Source organism: Accipiter gentilis, chromosome Z, assembly GCF_929443795.1.
Source record: "Accipiter gentilis chromosome Z, bAccGen1.1, whole genome shotgun sequence".
Taxonomy (NCBI): domain Eukaryota; kingdom Metazoa; phylum Chordata; class Aves; order Accipitriformes; family Accipitridae; genus Astur; species Astur gentilis.
The window spans coordinates 37,206,579-37,224,326 of record NC_064919.1 but is presented as its reverse complement, the minus strand read 5'-3'; the positions used below and the strand labels follow the sequence as shown (position 1 = coordinate 37,224,326).

General features: G+C 41.8%; 1 protein-coding gene across 6 annotated transcripts in view; it reads right to left on the bottom strand.

Moving 5' to 3' along the window:
• The window catches only part of MEGF10 (multiple EGF like domains 10), a 107,461-nt gene that overhangs the window by 4,606 nt on the left and 85,107 nt on the right, over positions 1 to 17,748 (bottom strand). For all 6 annotated transcript variants that reach the window (XM_049796460.1, XM_049796465.1, XM_049796461.1 and 3 more), the window contains 8 exons: positions 16,753 to 16,887; positions 16,253 to 16,381; positions 7,978 to 8,106; positions 6,149 to 6,277; positions 3,601 to 3,729; positions 2,834 to 3,070; positions 1,370 to 1,497; positions 1,082 to 1,205 (listed from right to left, as the gene is read on the bottom strand). In XM_049796460.1, coding sequence (XP_049652417.1) covers positions 1,082 to 1,205; positions 1,370 to 1,497; positions 2,834 to 3,070; positions 3,601 to 3,729; positions 6,149 to 6,277; positions 7,978 to 8,106; positions 16,253 to 16,381; positions 16,753 to 16,887 — 1,140 coding nt within the window. The remainder of the gene's footprint in view (positions 1 to 1,081; positions 1,206 to 1,369; positions 1,498 to 2,833; positions 3,071 to 3,600; positions 3,730 to 6,148; positions 6,278 to 7,977; positions 8,107 to 16,252; positions 16,382 to 16,752; positions 16,888 to 17,748) is intronic.

Sequence of the window (17,748 nt, the reverse complement as noted above, 5' to 3'; positions counted from 1 at the left end):
ATTAGATCTCACGTCAGCTGTTCTGTTGTTTATACCAAGACTAATGTCCAGGTCACCAGCCTGGAGCTACCCAAGTAACTCCATTTGATTTCCTAGAAAACAGACATAATATCAGCATTCACCCAGTCCTCTAGAATCAGCCTGTTACTCAAGATCTACTGCAGTGGGTTAACTACAGCCAGTATCTGTTAGGAGTCTTAAGTGCTATTACAAATGCTCTAAGAAAATGTAAAGTTGAACATTTAGCATTATGACTGAAAACCTTTTCTAAAAAAACCCCAGATCTAAGCCTGAACTGTGGCTAGACCAAGATTGGGGATGAGCAGGACAAAAAAAAAGCTGCATGCTGTTGTCCTGATGCCCAGAATCTGATACTGATAAGGACAGAAATTAAGGTAATTAAATGATCTAATTTATACTGGCACTGAAAGTCCCTTTTAAGGCTTTCACTGGTCAGAGATATGGTCAGTGCAATCCAGCCATTTTGGAATGCATGAGATTGGGAAAGGACGAAAAGACAGCAAAAGATAGCATAAAGCAAGATACAGCAACTCTTACCACTTTTCGGGAATTATTCTTAAGGAAAATGCTCTGTCTTCTAACAAACAGGAGGTTTAGCTGGGAAGTTGCTTCTAGAATTTACATCTGAAGCAGTTCAGATGATGAGAAACTACTTTTTAAAGCATTGATTCCATTTGGTGGTGATTAAAAAAAAAAGGATATATGTAACCTCTCATTTATTTAATATAAATATGTAATTTTGCCAAAGCAGACCCTTACTGTACAATTGTAACCATTATTTTATAAAAATAATTAATAAGCAAATCTTTTTATAAAAATAAGATGAGATATTTTGCATATCATGTCTGCACTGGGCATCGGATTGATTAACCGTTCCTCACAAGGAGTCGCTCTTTTATCTTTAAGGCCTTAAGGAAGGTCAAACCCAGAACCCTGAACCTCACACACAGTCTGACAAGCCTGGCATTACCCTGAGTGGAGAACCAGGAAAACATCTCTGCTTTCTAATCCACCCCAAACACAAGGAATAACATCCTCCTTTTTTCTTTTTTTTTCTTACCAAGCTCATTAAGGTAGCCACCATGTTTCCAGTCTGCAGGCAGTGTTCCTGTGTAATCCATGATGGTGCCTCGTTTTACAGGTTCCACATTTTTAAGGTTCACAAACAGCTGATTGTTTTTTGCCTATTTCAAAGAAAGGTAGGTGATAAAAAATGAAACTGAGGAGAAGTTGCTGAATTTCCAGGTGATAATCAGGGAAAGCAAAAATAAACCTAATATGAAACATTAGAGAACAAAGTAAACCAAAGGCTAACCTACACGTAAGCATCCAGTTTTTTATGCTTTACCTTTGCCAGGGTCAGTCTGTCCATGTTGTTGACATGAGGTGGGGTGGTGCATTGAGTTAGAGTATGATAACTAGGGTTAGAGAAATAGTGACTGTTAGCATTTCCACCATTACTGTGAGGGATGGTTTCTGAAAAGAAAAAGAAAGGAAAATGAACAACTAAAAATAACATGGCATTTCTTTCTTAGGATATGTTTTTGACAGTGCTGCACTGATTTCAGAATCTGATTTAGAGTTTCTTGAAAAAAAATTGAAAAATCTCGCGTTCATTTAAAGAAATTAAGAGATAAAGAGCAGTAACTGACTAGTCATGTCCTCACTTTCAGCAGAGCATTCCCAAATGTTACTTGCTAATTTCTTTTTCTGCTGTGGTCCCTTGCTCTCTTTTGCCTCTGGAGTCATAGCATTATCCTAATTATAGACACTTTTACCGTCAAGTTCACAGCAACATTTTCTGGTGCTTCAAGAGCACCACCACCTTTGCTGATACATCTTTCTTGACTTCAACAACTGTTTCTGCAGGCTTCTTTGCCTGCTTCCTTCCTTAACAGCTGTGTGCAAAAGACAGCATTGCCTAAAGTTTAATGTACCTACTGCATCCCAGCTCACATGCACTTTCATAGGTCGAAAATTCCTGGTTTGTTTCAGGAGCATTGCTCCTTCCCTTCATTTGTTTCAAACTCAAGCCACTCTGCTATCTGCCTCTCTACAGAATCTTGCCACAGCTAGTGTGAAATCCTCATTTTCTACAGCTGTAGCAGTCTTTCTGTATTCAAGCTCTTGGCATTGAATTTAAAGTCTCAGTAGAAACCATATTTTGCCACACTTTCAAAAATAGGCACAGAAGAATAGAAATGTCCATACTTCCACTGTTCAATGCAGAAAAACATTTCAGGGTGCAAAATGTTACACAGTAAAGCAAGGGTATATTGAAGGTCACTTGCTCCTTACAATTAACTCATTTTACCAGGGTAAGCCCCCTTCATAGTATCAAAAGCAGAGATTAAAAGACTATGATGCAGAGCAAACTAAGCAGCTATAAATGGTGGGGCAGCATCCTTCTGAACTTGGGTGAACTGTCTCTGATAGCTGAAAGGTAAGCACACAAGTATACCATAGCACCCCACTGATCTCGTGTGCCAGTTCAGCAGCACCACTGTCAGCGTGGTCTCAGGGGCTGCTCTCCAGCAAAAGGCAGTTGAGAGCAGTGTCTCGGTGTTCCTCTTCCTAAAGAGGGAAACCCTCCCCTGCCTCTCTTTCCAGGAAGGCTTCCAAGGCAGAATTGTAGACACCCTTCTCAAAACTGCGTATGTTCTTGCTCACAGCAGCCCTTGCTAATGCGAAAAGGTGAAAACATGCACACTCGAGCCCTGTAGGGGCAGATCTGAACCCCTTCAGAGCTCAGCTAAAAATGCACAAAGTCAAGAGATGGAGAAAAAACCCACCTGTTCTAAATGTCACTTACCTGAAATGGTGTAATCTGCATTGATGACCCTCATAGCAGGGGTATAGGTCACTGCAGGCATATTTGTTTCTTTTCCTTTCTGCTTATGTCTGTAAATGATGAACAGCACTAGCAGGAAAAGCACAACCAGGACAAGAATGATGATGCCTGCTATAGCCCCTATCTGGTAAGAATCAGCAGGGATGGCAGTACTGGTACGGCTTAAACTGTTCAAGTTTCCTACTATAATTACACCAGCTGAAACAGAAGAAGAAATGAAAATATATAATGGCATAAATTCAGAGGCTTATGTGTTAGGAGCAGAAGACAATATTTCACTTTGAAATCTTTCTGCTACTTTAACTGTATTCAATAATGCAAAAATAGAACTAGGTCAGAAATCAATGTGAAGACAATTCTAGCCTTAAGGAAAAGCATTCATCTTCCTCATAGAAAAAGATATTTTCATGGAGTTGAAAAAGTAAGAATATTCTTTAGGCAAAAGCACAGAGCAGGTAAAGCACATGCTCTATCAGCAGCTTTGGACAGCACAGCACTGTAAAACATCTCGTACAATCTACAGTTCAGCACTTTGCTCCAATAAACAATCACTGAGGCATCTAATACTTACAAAATCTACAGAACATATATAATTTAATAGAGTGGGCTATTTAAACACATATGCCTTATCAGATTAATTTAACGAATGACACAGAGATGGAATTTAATAGGTTAATCCAAGTTTTATATAAAACAATTACAATAATTTTATTGCATGTAGGCTTTACCTTGATCACACCTGGCCCCTTTCCAGCCTGGGCTGCAGTAACATGTTCCTGTGATGTGGTCACAGGTTGAGTTGTTCAGACAGTCACATATCTGCCGGCATCCATACCCATATGTACCTTGAGGACATTCTGCACAAAATAAGTGCAAACAAAAATTATACATAGTCAGTACTTCTCAAATATTTTGGTATTACGGATCTACAGCACCATTCAGGCTACCATTTGTTTCTAACCCCATACGTTTTTGTACATGGCCAGCAGATGGCAATGTGTTATTAGTGGTAGAGATTTTAAGTGGGCCCCTGTGTGTGTGTGTGTGTAAAAAAAAATAGATTAAAGGGTACAAGACGGTGAAGAAATGGGCAAAATGTGAACAAAATGCCAGTTCTACACCAGAATGTCAGGTCTCTCAGGTTACTCAGATTCCAGTGCTTGAAAAATCACGTAAACATATGAGTGAAGCCAGACATCTGTCTGGTGTCATGTCATATGACAAATATGCTGATGTGGTAAAAGAGCAAGAAATATGGGCTGTAAGAATAAGTCTAATATACACCATGCATTTATATAAAAATAAAACTGGTACTAGGCTGCTTATAGCATACTTTGATACTGTAATGGATATACTGAGAAACTACCTACAGAAGAAAAGTGCTAGATTATGAAGAATAAGCTAATTGGAAGACTTTTAAATTATATTTTCTCTCCCAGGGTGATTTGAGTACAATAATTAATTACTGATCAAAGTGTCTCCTACATCAGGCAATTAGCATGGTAGAGAATTATCCTACACTGATAAAAATTATTTCTTTTATACTGCCACCTCTGTTACTGTGTGTCTTGTTACATTATTGTAGTTCTGATGGTTTAAGAAAACGTAGTATTTCTTCCCCTTCTGAGACTCAATTTTCTGAAACCTCTCAGGAGTTTTGTAATTATATTAATTTGTTTTTCTTCTTGTCTTTTAAAAATATCTAACTCATCTTTTCTGTATTCCTAATTTAGAATAATTTACATGATAATGTAACACAATAGATTTTAGAGAAATGTTCTTGCAGTCTTGATAAATCCAGACTCAAGTGGAATTTCATGCTTATATACCCTCTCCTTCTCTTGGTTACATTAAGTAAAACAAGACTATAACTATTGAAGTCAATGGCTGGGCAAAACCCATCATGTCATAATATACTCTGGCATTTTGAAATCTGAACTGGAATAAAAAGTCAATTTTTAAAACTGACATTCAAATTCAGAAAGACCGAAACATTTAGTTTAATATTGTTAAATCATTATTACCAAATTATAGGATAAAATATAAAAACTATAAAACATAAAGTTAGATTTGCCAAAGTATTCGAAATTATCTTTTGATCATGACATCAGGAGAGGATCTTAGAAAGTTTATCTTTTCCTAAACAATAATGCTCTTTGAAATGAAACACTGAAATCATCAGAGCGGAATAAGAAAATTTAAATATGTAATAATTACATGCTGCCACCTATTATTTCACTGAAGTAAATATATTCCCCTAAACCATTCAGATTTTGCTGCAACTGTATTTTTGTTAGGAAAAAAAAATTCCACTTCTAAATTTATAGTGGTTCTACCATAAATGTTGATTAGCCTTAAAAAAATAACTCCTAGGGGCTAGACCAACTGCTGAGGGAATATTGTGTGTCTATAGAATGGTAGTAACCTCCCCTCCTTTCTGTTACAGGTATGACACACGCTATCTTGGCCACTGCACAGCCCTTCAGATTCAGATGCAGCTAAATAAGTCCTGGTTATAGGTAATACTTAGTGTCCTCCACACATCAAAAGCAACGCTTTGTACACAATGCTGATGCCAAAGATGGGTTTAAACCTTCACAATAGTAGGTTGAATGGATTCCTTTGCACTGCAATATAACGCATGAAGTATGTGAGCACCACTCTGTAATGTTAGCAAAAGTCAGACTAACAGTTCTGTGCTTATGAGCCTGATTAGTCTTTTAATGTTGTACAATGTTTTACCACCACTGCCATCAGTAGTGTTATTCTTGATTTTCTTGGGTAAAGAATCACACATATGTGAAAACAAAATGCCATCTATTATGCTTTTGTAATCCAATTGTATTGTAAAATCACACTGCAAAGATTAATTCTATCCACTAGGATTGATGTGGTACTACTTTAGTTTTCTAACTATTAGTTTTCATTGTGGTTCATGCTAATGAAAATTACTTGGATTCATTTGTTACTTTTACATGACAGAGTTGTTGGGGTTTTTTTAGCATTATGTCCAAAGCAACTAGGATGTAGTACAAATGCCTTTTCCATGTAGCTACAAATTGAAAGAAATGGCCATCACATCGTAATCAGTCTTAACTAATTCTGTGGGCTTTTATGTGTTTGGAAAAAGCCTAGGTCCAACTCCTGAAGCTCTTTCTCCAACAAAATTACCACTAAATCCAAGAGGTTGTATCACAGCTGTGGCCAAAACAGCAGAGGGTTGGCTCAGGGTTCCGTATTTGCTACCAGGCATAAACAATTCCCATCCCTACTCACTCTGCTCACAGTGCTTCCCCATGAACCCTGTGCGGCAGGTGCACTGCCCACTGATGTGGTCACAGTCGGCTCCGTTCTGACATTGGCATATCAATGCACAGTCCTTCCCGTAAAACCCTAGGGGACATCCTGCAATACAAGGAAGGGGACAGGAAAAGGCATGAAACAACCGCTCTAGAAATAAAATGCAAATATTCTGGTTAAGTATGTTGTTGAGAAGTCATTGCTGTAGCCCTGCTACTCAACATGGCATTCTGTACACACAATAGATCAAGACCCACCCTATTTTGAGTGGTTTAAAATACACATTAGGCAAAAGCTACATAAAATGAGGTTGGGAAACTGTGCAGACAGCAGATGTTCAGAAGGCAGCAAGAAGGGCTCTTCAGAGAAATGGGTTTAAGAAGATATTTGAAGGAGGAGAAAGAGGGCAGTTTGTGAACAAGAGCAGGGAGTCTGTTCAGTGATGAATGAACCTTTGGACACACTTTCCGCACAGTTGATGTCGAAGCATAAAAAATTAAAAATAATAACATATTGTATCTCAGCTCCTCACAAAGATACCACTTCAGTATGAAGAAGACATGTCACTGCAAAGAGATCATTATTCACCAGCAGGAAGCAAAATAACCATGATAGCTGACAGCTGAACCAGTATAGTGAATGTCTTCCAGAGCTGCATCCATATGGCCCTATAATATATCTGTTATTTCCTGCCATTATGACATTATTCAGTTGGAAAAGGAGAGTTCTGATTTTATGAAAAATGTGTATTTAAACACTGAAGGCAAAACTCAGTTAGCAGCCTTATTTTTCTAGAATTCTAAGATAATGGTTGTGCACAGATTACAGACAGTGGGGGTGCTTGTATTGAAGATAAACCAAATTGAAGCTGTAATATGATAAAGATAAGAAGCCAGCTTCATCAACATCTATCTCTAACAAATGTTTATTTCTCAAACTTTATATAAACTCTTACCCAGCATATAATGGGTGCCATATACCTACACTCTGTCACTGCACAGCTTGTATTTTTATTTTAATGAAAATCTCTTGGGAAAAACATCAGTATTAATGTATTAATTACATGAAGAAATTTTTTTTTTTTTAAATTCTAACATTACAGTCTAGTGAAGTTAAGTTTCTAAGTTCCAAATAAAATAGCTTCTATATCAGTATTTGAATTACAGCTGCTGAGCTACAGCTGTTGTTGCAATTGCCTTCGGGAGGTAGCAATTACAGATACAAGATGTACTGTATGACCACTTTGCAGTGACAACAGGGACTGTGCCTCAGTAGACCACAGCCACAGCTAAGCCAGAAGCTATTCTCATGGCTTCAGTCAGCTCTGTGTTATCTTGCAATCTTGGTTGTTGGGTCCCTGCTGCTAGAGTACTTTTTGGGGGTGTTTCAGAGAGGGAAGGAATTAGATGGTGCTGTCATACCACCCCGTGGGGAACACCTGCAGAGCTGACACCATCCATGCTGTAGACTGCACCCATAACCACGCATCTGCAGTGGTAGCATCTGAATGTCAGTCATTCATTCTGCATGTGCACATGACAGACTCTTCCACAGGGATGCCTGGCTGCAGCCAAAAGTTGTCTTCTTCCAAAGGAAGGCTAAAGAGAAGCCTGAATGTAGTGGCCAGCACTCTGCCACTGCTTATACAGTGGTCTCCCAGCGGCCATGGAGGTAATGTATTGCATCTTCTGGATCAAAAAAGGTTCAGCAGCATGGGAAGAAATCAATGAATGAAGTGTAAAAATTCTGTCGGAAAATTCTGTCATTGATTTGTAGACTAAGAATGGATAACAAAAGTCACTTACTTTGTGTACAGTAAAGGCCAGTCCATCCTGGGGTACATTTGCACTCCCCATCATAGGCACTGCAGTAAGCGCCATTGTGGCAGTTGCACGTGTGGATGCAGTTTGGTCCCCAGTGGGAAGGTGGGCAAGCTAAAACAACCAAGAGCAATTAATTAATCTCAAATGACAAAGATCCTTGATACCCATGAATAGAGCTGCTTACATTCACATATGACCACTGCTTCATTTGGGTTTTGTTGTTTTTCTGTTAAACGTATTTTTGGGGTTGCTCCCTTCTGATCAAATAGCCAAAGTTTTTTTTTTTTTAACTAAGGAATCATTTTACTCTACCTAAAAAGTGCTGAAAAAGATTGAATGTGTGAAAGAAACCAGTGATACATACTTAATACTCAGGAACTAGGATACTCATACCAGCTTTCTCACAGAAAAAGCCATGTAAGTTTCCTTTCTTAATTTATTTTTTCATCTGAAAACAGTTCAGTTGAGCATAGTCAAGGGGATACACCTTTTAAGCCTCAGAGGTGAAGGAGAATAAACAGAGAAGGTTGAAACGTCTTATAGCCTTTAGCTTTAGACCCAATACTAAGCTTACTTCTTGTATTTCCACTGTTAGATTCTACATAATTGCCTAAATATAGGCATATAATCAGGACTGTACCTTCATCAAGTTAAGTCAGTTGCTTCCTTGGGTCCATTAATCAATATAGTATTTCTAAAAAACAAGTAATTATCTGTGAAGTAGAGATTTTTTTCACTCACCATCATGTCAACATGTTATGAGATAGAATTTTACTGACTGCTTTGAAAATGTCATGGTGAATGAAATTGATGTGACATGCTGCCATTAGAATAGTGAAGTTGTTCCAAAATGCTGATTACTATTCAGAGACAGCAAAAGACAATTTTCTTCATGTCAGAATACCACTAAGTGCAGAGGGTACTCTAAGAATAGCCCCTTTCTGTTGATTAGGATTCACATCTTGAGGTTTTTGTTTCTTTAGTAAATAGATACATAATTTTAAAATAGTTCTGTTGAAGTACAATGGAGAGAAGAAGCAGGTCAGACATGGAAGCCTTAGCTTTATTCCTGTGTAAGTTTAAAAAGGCTGATAACTTCTTATTGTTGTGTACTGATTTGATTGTCCAGAGACCCGAGTGTGAGCAATAAAACCTCCTGTATCCTTTAAATGTTTGCATAATGACTTATCTATGCGTGGGCTGTATTTTTGCAAAGTGTTACCTTTGCTGAAATTTCACTTCATTAAGAAATATATTACATTGCATTGAAACAAAAAAAAGTACTAAGTGTTTTGGGTTTGTGTGGTGGGGTTTTGGTAGCAGGGGAGGGGCTGCAGGGGTGGCTCCTGTGAGAAGCTGCCAGAAGCTTCCCCGGCTCTAAGTCAGACCTGACTCTGGCCCAGGCTGACCCAATCAGCAACGGTGGTAGCTCCTCTGGGAGAACAGATCTAAGAAGGGGAACCTGCAGTGAGTAGTGGTTTGGGAATGTGAGAGGAACCCCTCTGCAGACACCGAGGTCAGTGAGGAAGGAGGGGAGGAGGAGCAGGGGAGGAGGGGATGCCTCTGCAGCCCCTGGTGAGACGGCAGGCTGTGTCCCCCCCAGCCCGTGGAGGGGAGCGGGGGAGCAGATGCCCACCTGCAGCCCGGGGAGGACCCCAGGCCGGAGCAGGGGGATGTCCCCGGAGATGGCTGTGACTCCATGGGAAGGCCCGCGCTGAAGCAGCCTGTGACTGAAGGACTGCGGCCCATGGGAAGGACCTACGCCGGAGGAGTTTGTGAAGTAATGTCTCCCGTGGGAGGGACCCCATGCTGGAGCAGGGGACGAGTGAGGAGTTCTGTCCCTGAGGTGGCAGGAGCAACAGAGACAACCTGTGATGAGCTGACCCCAACCCCCATTCCCTGTCCCCTCGTGCTGCTGGGGGGGAGAAGGTAGAGAAAATTGGGAGTGGAGTTGAGCCAGGAAGGAGGGAGGGGTGGAGGGAAGGTGTTTTAAGATTTGGATTTACTTGCCATGATCATTGTTTTGATTTGATTGGTAGTAAATTAAATTTATTTTGGTTTTTTCCCCAAGTTGAGTCTGGTTTTTGCCCTTGACCATAAGTGGGGAGTGATCACTCCCTGTCCTTGTCTAGACCCACAAGCTTTTCTTTATATTTTCTCCTCCTTATCCCATCAAGGGCCAGGGGAGAGGGGGAGGAGTGAGCAAGTGGCTTTGTGGTGCTTTGCTACCAGCTGGGCTTAAACCATGACATTAAGTTTGTTTTTTTGTTGTTTCCACTTCAGTTGTGCCTTATAATGATATTTTGTGTGTGTGTGTGTGTGTGTGTGTGTGTGTATGTTTGAAATTAGTGGTCAACTAAGAAGGAATTTAAATCACATACAGACGAAAGGTTAGAAGTTTCAAAAAGGTCGCTAGTTCCAAAAGAAATTAATGGAATCATTATTTTCCATGTGAACGAAAGGCCTTTATACAAAGCAAATAAACTTCCTCTGTTACGGTCCATGAGCACAGCCTCAATAGACGCTTCCATTCATATTGTTGGCACCATTTTCCTGTTATTGATTCAGTGACTAAGTCCCTCCTCCTCCTAAATACTCCTATTCTGCTACTCTCCCAACTACCTACTTATTTTACCATAAAAACAGGGACCTTTGTTGATACTGGCTTCTACAGGAATAGGCCTAAGATTTATTTTGGTATCATATTGAGTAGTGCATGCTAATCACTTCACAGAATTTAGCCAGCAAAGGTTTTTTTTCCAAATTGACCAGATGTTACATCTCACTGGTACAGAGCCAGTTAACCTGAACCAGTCAAACTGTAAATGATATAAACCAATGAGGCATGTTATTAGGAAATGCACCTCCCTGGAAACCCCAGCACAATGTCTTTTGAATTTTGACATGTCAGGGTCTGGTACAGCTTCTTTTATTCATAAAAACGGGTTGAGTGAAATTTTGGCATGCATGTGTTTCAGACTGCGTGGACTGTGGCACTGTTCTGTGACCATCTGCACAGGCCAAGGACACACATCCTACCTGATCCTCAAGGCAGAATTGTGGGCACTCATGAGAGCAAAGGCTGCAGCTCTGGCTAGGGGGTCTGCACCATCCATCCCAGAGGTGGCCAGTGCCTCCACCCAGACGGAGCTGTTGAAGGGAGAGGCTGCAGCGCAGACCGCAGACAGCAGGCAGTGCCTGGACCTTTCTCCTGGGGCAGGGACAGGCAGACCTGCCTGCAAAAGGTGTGCCCAGGTGGAGGACCTCCTGCAGCGGGTGGCTGAGCTGCAGGAGGCAGTGAGAAGGCTGCGTAATGTCAGGGAGGCTGAGAATGGGTTAGGTAGCGGGTTCCAAGCGCAGTCTGCAGTGCACCCGCTGCCCATGGCCAAACAGGCAAAAACTCCCCTACTGGCACACACAGAAGGGAGGGGAGCCAATAATGCAGAAGAATGGAAGCTTGCAACAGCAAGGATCTACAGGAGGAAGAGACTTCCCCTGAAGCCTGAGGTGCCCTGGCAGAACTGCTTCACCACTCTGCAGACTAAAGAGGGAAGACCTGTCATATCAGGAGAGATGCTGCAGCTGGGTAAGGCAGCCTGATCCTCTCCCTGTGTAACAACCAGTGCAACTATGAAGAGGTAACAGGTGATAGTAGTAGGTGACTCTCTTCTGAGAGGTACAGAGGTACCCATTTGCCTACCTGACACACTAGAGATTTGCACTCCTTAGTGGGGCCTTGTGTTGGGGACGTCATCGAGAAACTACCAAGCCTCATACAGTCCACCGACTATTATTCGCAGTGTGAGGAATATGAGGAAGGATTACAGAGGCCTGGGAGCAGCAGTAAGGGACTCCGGAGCACAGGCAGTTTTTTCATCAATCCTCCCCGTCAAAGGGAAGGGGTTTGAAAGGGCCAGCCAAATCTGGTGAATCAGAAAATGGTTATGGGACTGGTGTCACAGCCAGAGGTTCAGCTACTTAGACCATGGGACTTGCTTTGAGAAACCTGGTCTACTGGGGGCTGATGGGGTGCATCTGTCAGAGAAGGGGAAGAGCCTCTTAGGTCATAGGCTTGCCAAGCTGGCAAAGAGGGCTTTAAAATAAGTTGCTAAGGGAGGGAAACCCCAATTCATCCCAATCCTACCAGTTTAATGCTACTGTCAGCAATAGATGCCCACGTCAGCAGGAGAGCACCTGAAGAGCAGCACAAAGGAATTCCAGCCACTCCAGCCAGTAAGTCAGCTTCACTGGGGCCCAATTTAAATGCCTCTGGGCAAACACACGTGGCATGGGGAATAAACAAGAGGACTTAGAGACATGCACATGCCTGCAGGGCTATGATCTTATCAGCATCATGGAGATATGGTGGGGTGGCTCCTATGGCTGGAGTGTTGGAATGAAAGGATACCTGCTCTTTAGGAAGGACAGGCAGAGGACACAAGGAGGGGGTGTCGCCCTCTATGTCAATGACCAGCTGGAGTGCACAGAGGTCTGCCTGGAGATCGATGAAGAACTGACTGAGACCTTATGAGCTTATAAATCAGGATTAAAGGGAAGGCAGGGACAGGTGACATTACAGTGCGGATCTTCTACAGGCCACCTGACCAGGAAGTCCAAGCAGATGAGGCCCTCTACAGACAGATAGAAGCAGCCTCAGGTTCACAAGCCATGGTCTTCACTGGGGACTTCAACCACCCTGATAACTGTTGGAGGGACAACACTGCAGGACATAAGTAATCCTGGAATGCATTGATGACAACTTCCTTCTCCAAGTAATGGAGGAGCCAATGAAGAGAGGTGCTATGCCAGACCTTGTGCTCACCAACAAGGAGGGGCTGGTGGGAATGTGAAGCTCAAGAGCAGCCTTGGCTGTAGTGACCATGAAATGCTGGAGTTCAAGATCCTTAGGGCAGTGAAGAGAGCACACAGCAAGCTCACCACCCTGGACTTCAGGAGACCAGATTTTGGCCTCTTCAGTGATCTGCTTGGTAGAGTACCATGGGATAAAGCCCTGGAGGGAAGAGAGGCCCCAGAAAGATGATTAATATTCAAGGATCAGCTCCTCCAAGCTCAGGAGTGATGCATCCCAACAGAGAGGAAGTCAGGCAAGAATGCCAGGAGGCCTGCGTGGATGAACGAGGAGCTCCTGGACAAACTCAAACACAAAAAGGGAGCCCACAGAGGGTGGAAACAAGGACAGGTAACCTGGGAGGAATAAACAGAGAAATTGTCTGAGCAGCCAGGGATCAGGTTAGGAAAGCTAAAGTCCTGATAGAATTAAATCTGACCAGGGATGTCAAGGGCAACAAGAAAAGCTTCTATAGGTACATCAGTGATAAAAGGAAGACCAGGGAAAATGTGGGTCCTCTCTGGAAGGAAATGGGAGACCTAGTTGCCCTGGACATGGAGAAGGCTGAGGTACTCAAACAGTTTTTTGCCTCAGTCTTCACCTGCAAGCGCTCCAGCCACACCGCCCAGTTCATAGAAGGCAAAGGCAGGCACTGGGAGAATGAAGAACCGCCCACCATAGGAGATCAGGTTTGAGACTATCTAAGGAACCTGAAGTTACACAAGTCCATAGGACCTGATGAGGTCCATCTGTGAGTCCTGAGGGAATGGGCAGATGAAGTGTCTAAGCCACTATCCATCATATTTGAGAAGTCATGGCAGTCCAGGGAAGTTGCCACTGACTGGAAAAGGGGAAACATAACCCCCATTCTTAAAATAAGGAAAAAAGGAAGACCCAGGGACCTACAGACTGGTCAGTCTCACCTCTGTACCAGGCAAGATCATGGAGCAGGTCCTCCTGGAAACTATGCTAAGGCACAAGGAAAATAAGGAGGTGACTGGTGACAGCCAACAAGGCTTCACTAAGGCCAAATCATGCCTGACAAATTTGGTGGCCTTCTACAATGGGGTTACAGTGTTAGTGGGTAATGGAAGAGCAACAGATGTCATCTACCCCGACCTGTGCAAAGCATTTGACACTGTCCTGCACAACACCCTTGTCTCTAAATTGGAGAGACATGGATTTGACGGATGGACCACTCAGTGCATAAGAATTGGCTGGATGGTCGCACTCAAAGCATTGCTGTCAACGGCTGGATGTCCAGACTGAGGCGTGCTCCTCAGGGGTTGGTATTGGGACCAGCACTGTTTAACGTCTCTGTCGGCAACATGGACAGCGGGGTTGAGTGCACCCTCAGCAAGTTTGTCAACAACACCAAGCTGTGTGGTGCGGTCAACACACTGGAGGGAAGGCGTGCCATCCAGAGAGACCTTAACAGGCTTGAGAGGTGGGCCCGTGAGAACTTCATGAAGTTCATCAAGGCCAAGTGCAAGGCCTTGCACATGGGTTGGGACAATCCCAAGCACAAATACAGGCTGGGCAATGAGTGGATTGAAAGCAGCCCTACGGAAAAGGACTTGGGGGTGTTGGTTGATGAGAAGATCCACGTGACCCGGCAACGTGCACCTGCAGCCCAGAAAGCCAACTGTATCCTGGGCTGCATCAAAAGAAGTGTGACCAGCAGGCTGAGGGAGGTGACTCTCCCCCTCTGCTCTACTCTCGTGAGACCCCACCTGGAGTACTGCGTTCAGCTCTGGGGCCCCCAAGAAGGACATGGACCTGTTGGAACGAGTCCAGAGGAGGGCCATGAAGGTGACCAGAGGGCTGGAGCACATCTATGCAGACAGACTGAGTTGGAGTTGTTCAGCCTGGAGTAGAGAAGGCTCCAGGGACACCTTACAGCAGCATTCCAGTCCTTAAAGGGAGCCTACAAGAAAGCTGGAGGGGGACTTTTTACAAGAGCGTATAGTGATAGGACAAGAGGTAATGACTTTAAACTGAAAGAGGGTAGATTTGGTTAGATGTAAGGAAGAAGTTCTTGACTGTGAGGGTGGTGAGGCACTGGAACAGGTTGCCCAGAGAGGCTGTGGATGCCCCATCCCTGGAAGTGTTCAGGGCCAGGTTGGATGGGGCTTTGAGCAACCTGGTCCAGTGGAAGGTGTCCCTGCACATGGCAGGGGGCATGGAACTAGATGATCTTTTAGGTCCGTTCCAACCCAAACCATTCTGTGATTTTGGTACCTTATGGAATTGGATATGCTCCTCGTGAGTTTTGCTTCAGATATTTCTTTCCTATCACCAGTAATTTGCATAAACCCAGCAAGGCATCTGGAGAATGCCTAATTATTTAATAAAGTAACTCGATGAAACATAATAAAATTAGGGCCTAGCCCTTCTGCTTTTTAAGTCAGCAACAAAGTCTGCACTGAGTTTACCATACCAAGACAATACTTATTGAGTGAGGTAGAAAGACACTAAAAAATTGTATCTGTGAGACATTTATAAAAGAAAGAAAGAGAAAAATCCATCAAAAAGTTAAAAACACTTAAAACTAGTCATAGTGAAAAATTTCTTAACAAAATGCTCAAATGTTTAACAAGAGCAAGGATGGTCTTGCAGCCAGAGCACTAACTTGTATCTGAGAAAATCTTGGCTCTGTTCTGAGCCTTTCTAGTAGCTTTCTATGCAACAGTAATAAGAAAAAAACACCCTGTATTTCAGTGCCTCAGCTTCTTATTTGCAAAATAATACCTCTGTTATTCATAAGACTATCCTGACTATACAAGCCCTGGGATGTTCACAACATTTCTGTGATAAGACTAAATAATTACAGATGAGTAAACAACAGGTCAAGAACCCTCTCTGCAATGCAAGATTCAAGTCACAGACTTTTTCCTGTTGGAAGATTTAGATGCTCTAACATCAACTAGTCCAACATCCTGCTCAAAGGATCTTCAGTGATGATAATTTCACAACCTCTTCCAGACTGGAGACTTCAGAGCCTCCCTGGACAGTTGCTGTGCTTGACCACTCTCACCGTAAGGATGTTTTTTCTTCTATCTAGTAAAAGTCACCCTTGTTGCAACCTGTGAGCATTGCCTCTTGTCTTTTAATGGTGCATTTCTGAAACAAGTCTGATCCCACTTCTCTACAACTCTTTGGGCAGTGGAAGACTGAAAATTGTTCCGTCTTGTCATATGCTCCAGCCCACTTATTAGAAAAATCATAGTATAAATGTGTTTCTGAGAGTGCCAATGAAATGCAGAAAAGTTTAGGATCTCTTCTTTACATACCGTGAAGTCCTCAATTCTGACTTAGAGAGTGTTTCTTTACCAAAAAGTAGAGAATTTAAATAGCCAAACCTTGATTCATTGTTTTAAAAATAAAGGAAGAAAAGCTGATACTTACGCTGAGAGCAGTCACTACCAATCCAGCCAGGGTAACACTGACAGGATCTATCAATAGGATTACATGTTCCATTATTGGTGCAGGTGCATATTCCAATGCAGTTCTTGCCAAATCTGCCACTAGGACACACTGAGAAAAAGTTGTTAGAATTAGAGCTCCTTAATAATCAGAACAAGATTGTATTTTCTTTATTTCAAGAGAAAGCAACTAATATTTGGATCAAGAAATGTATTGCTTAGTATAATGTTAAAGTAAGGCATAAATTCTGGTAAGCCCATTATACATACTCATTATACAAATAATACAAATAAGAATACAGTGGGTTTCATACTTCAAGATCAAACGTTCAAACAGCTTAAACCTGCTTAAGATTCCTAATTTATAAACTGCACATACTACAACAGAAATGATTTTTTGTTTTATAGTTTCCAAGAGATGGAATGAAAATTATTACAGTGCTTGGTCTCTGCATCCCATAGAGTCTTTATTACAACCTGTACCTTCATTACAGAGGGCTCCTGTAAATCCAGGTAAGCAGTCACATAAGCCAGTAATATGGTGGCAGGGACCACTGCTGTGTACACACTGGGGGCATGTCTGGCTGCAACGGTGGCCATAAAACCCAGGGGAACAAACTGGAATCAGAAAGAACAAACAGTCATTGCTTCCTGCACTTTCCATATAGCCATGAACTACTCTTCAGTGCACTTGTTCCTGACTTTGAATTAGCTCTGCTTCCTAAATACACAAGAGTTGCAATGGTAGCTGTTATTATTCATAGAATTCAATGCTTTACACTCATGAAAGGAGATTTGCTCATCTTCCTCAAGGGTTTACTATATTCCAGTTAGTAATGACTTAGTTGACATTCTATTACTTGTCAGGCCACACTGTACTTGGGTTATGTTTGAAATACATATATGCTTTACATATTATACATATTTGGCTATACATTTTATGTCCTCTACAACATGAACATCTTTTAAAGCATATTTGAAGAAAAGTAATTTAAAAAAATACAGTGGATAGTTTTATTTGTAGATGAGTAGGGTCATCTTAGACCTTGTCTTCTTATGTGTTTCCTAACTTGGAATACAAATAGCCGTTCTTTCACTGAGAAAAAACATACAAATATTTTCCAGTCATCCTTTAATTTAGGTACTCACTGTACTCATTACACAGTACAGACAGCTATGCATCACCTAACTTTTAGAGAACCTGAGACCAGGATTACAGAGTCATCCACTTGATTCTTATGCTAAAGTCACTAGTTTATTTAAAAAAAAAAAAAAAAAAAAAAGGGGAATAAAAAAAAAGACTGTTGCATAAAATCTCCTTTGTTGCTCTAACCCTTTTTGGCATTTATTCCTGATAAATTAAAATATTAGGTAATACATCAAAAGAAATACCTGTTGCACAGAGGCAATTAGCACTGACAAAAACTAACTTGGAATCTTTTCAATATTTTAATTTCATTCAAGATTCAGTCTTCTAAT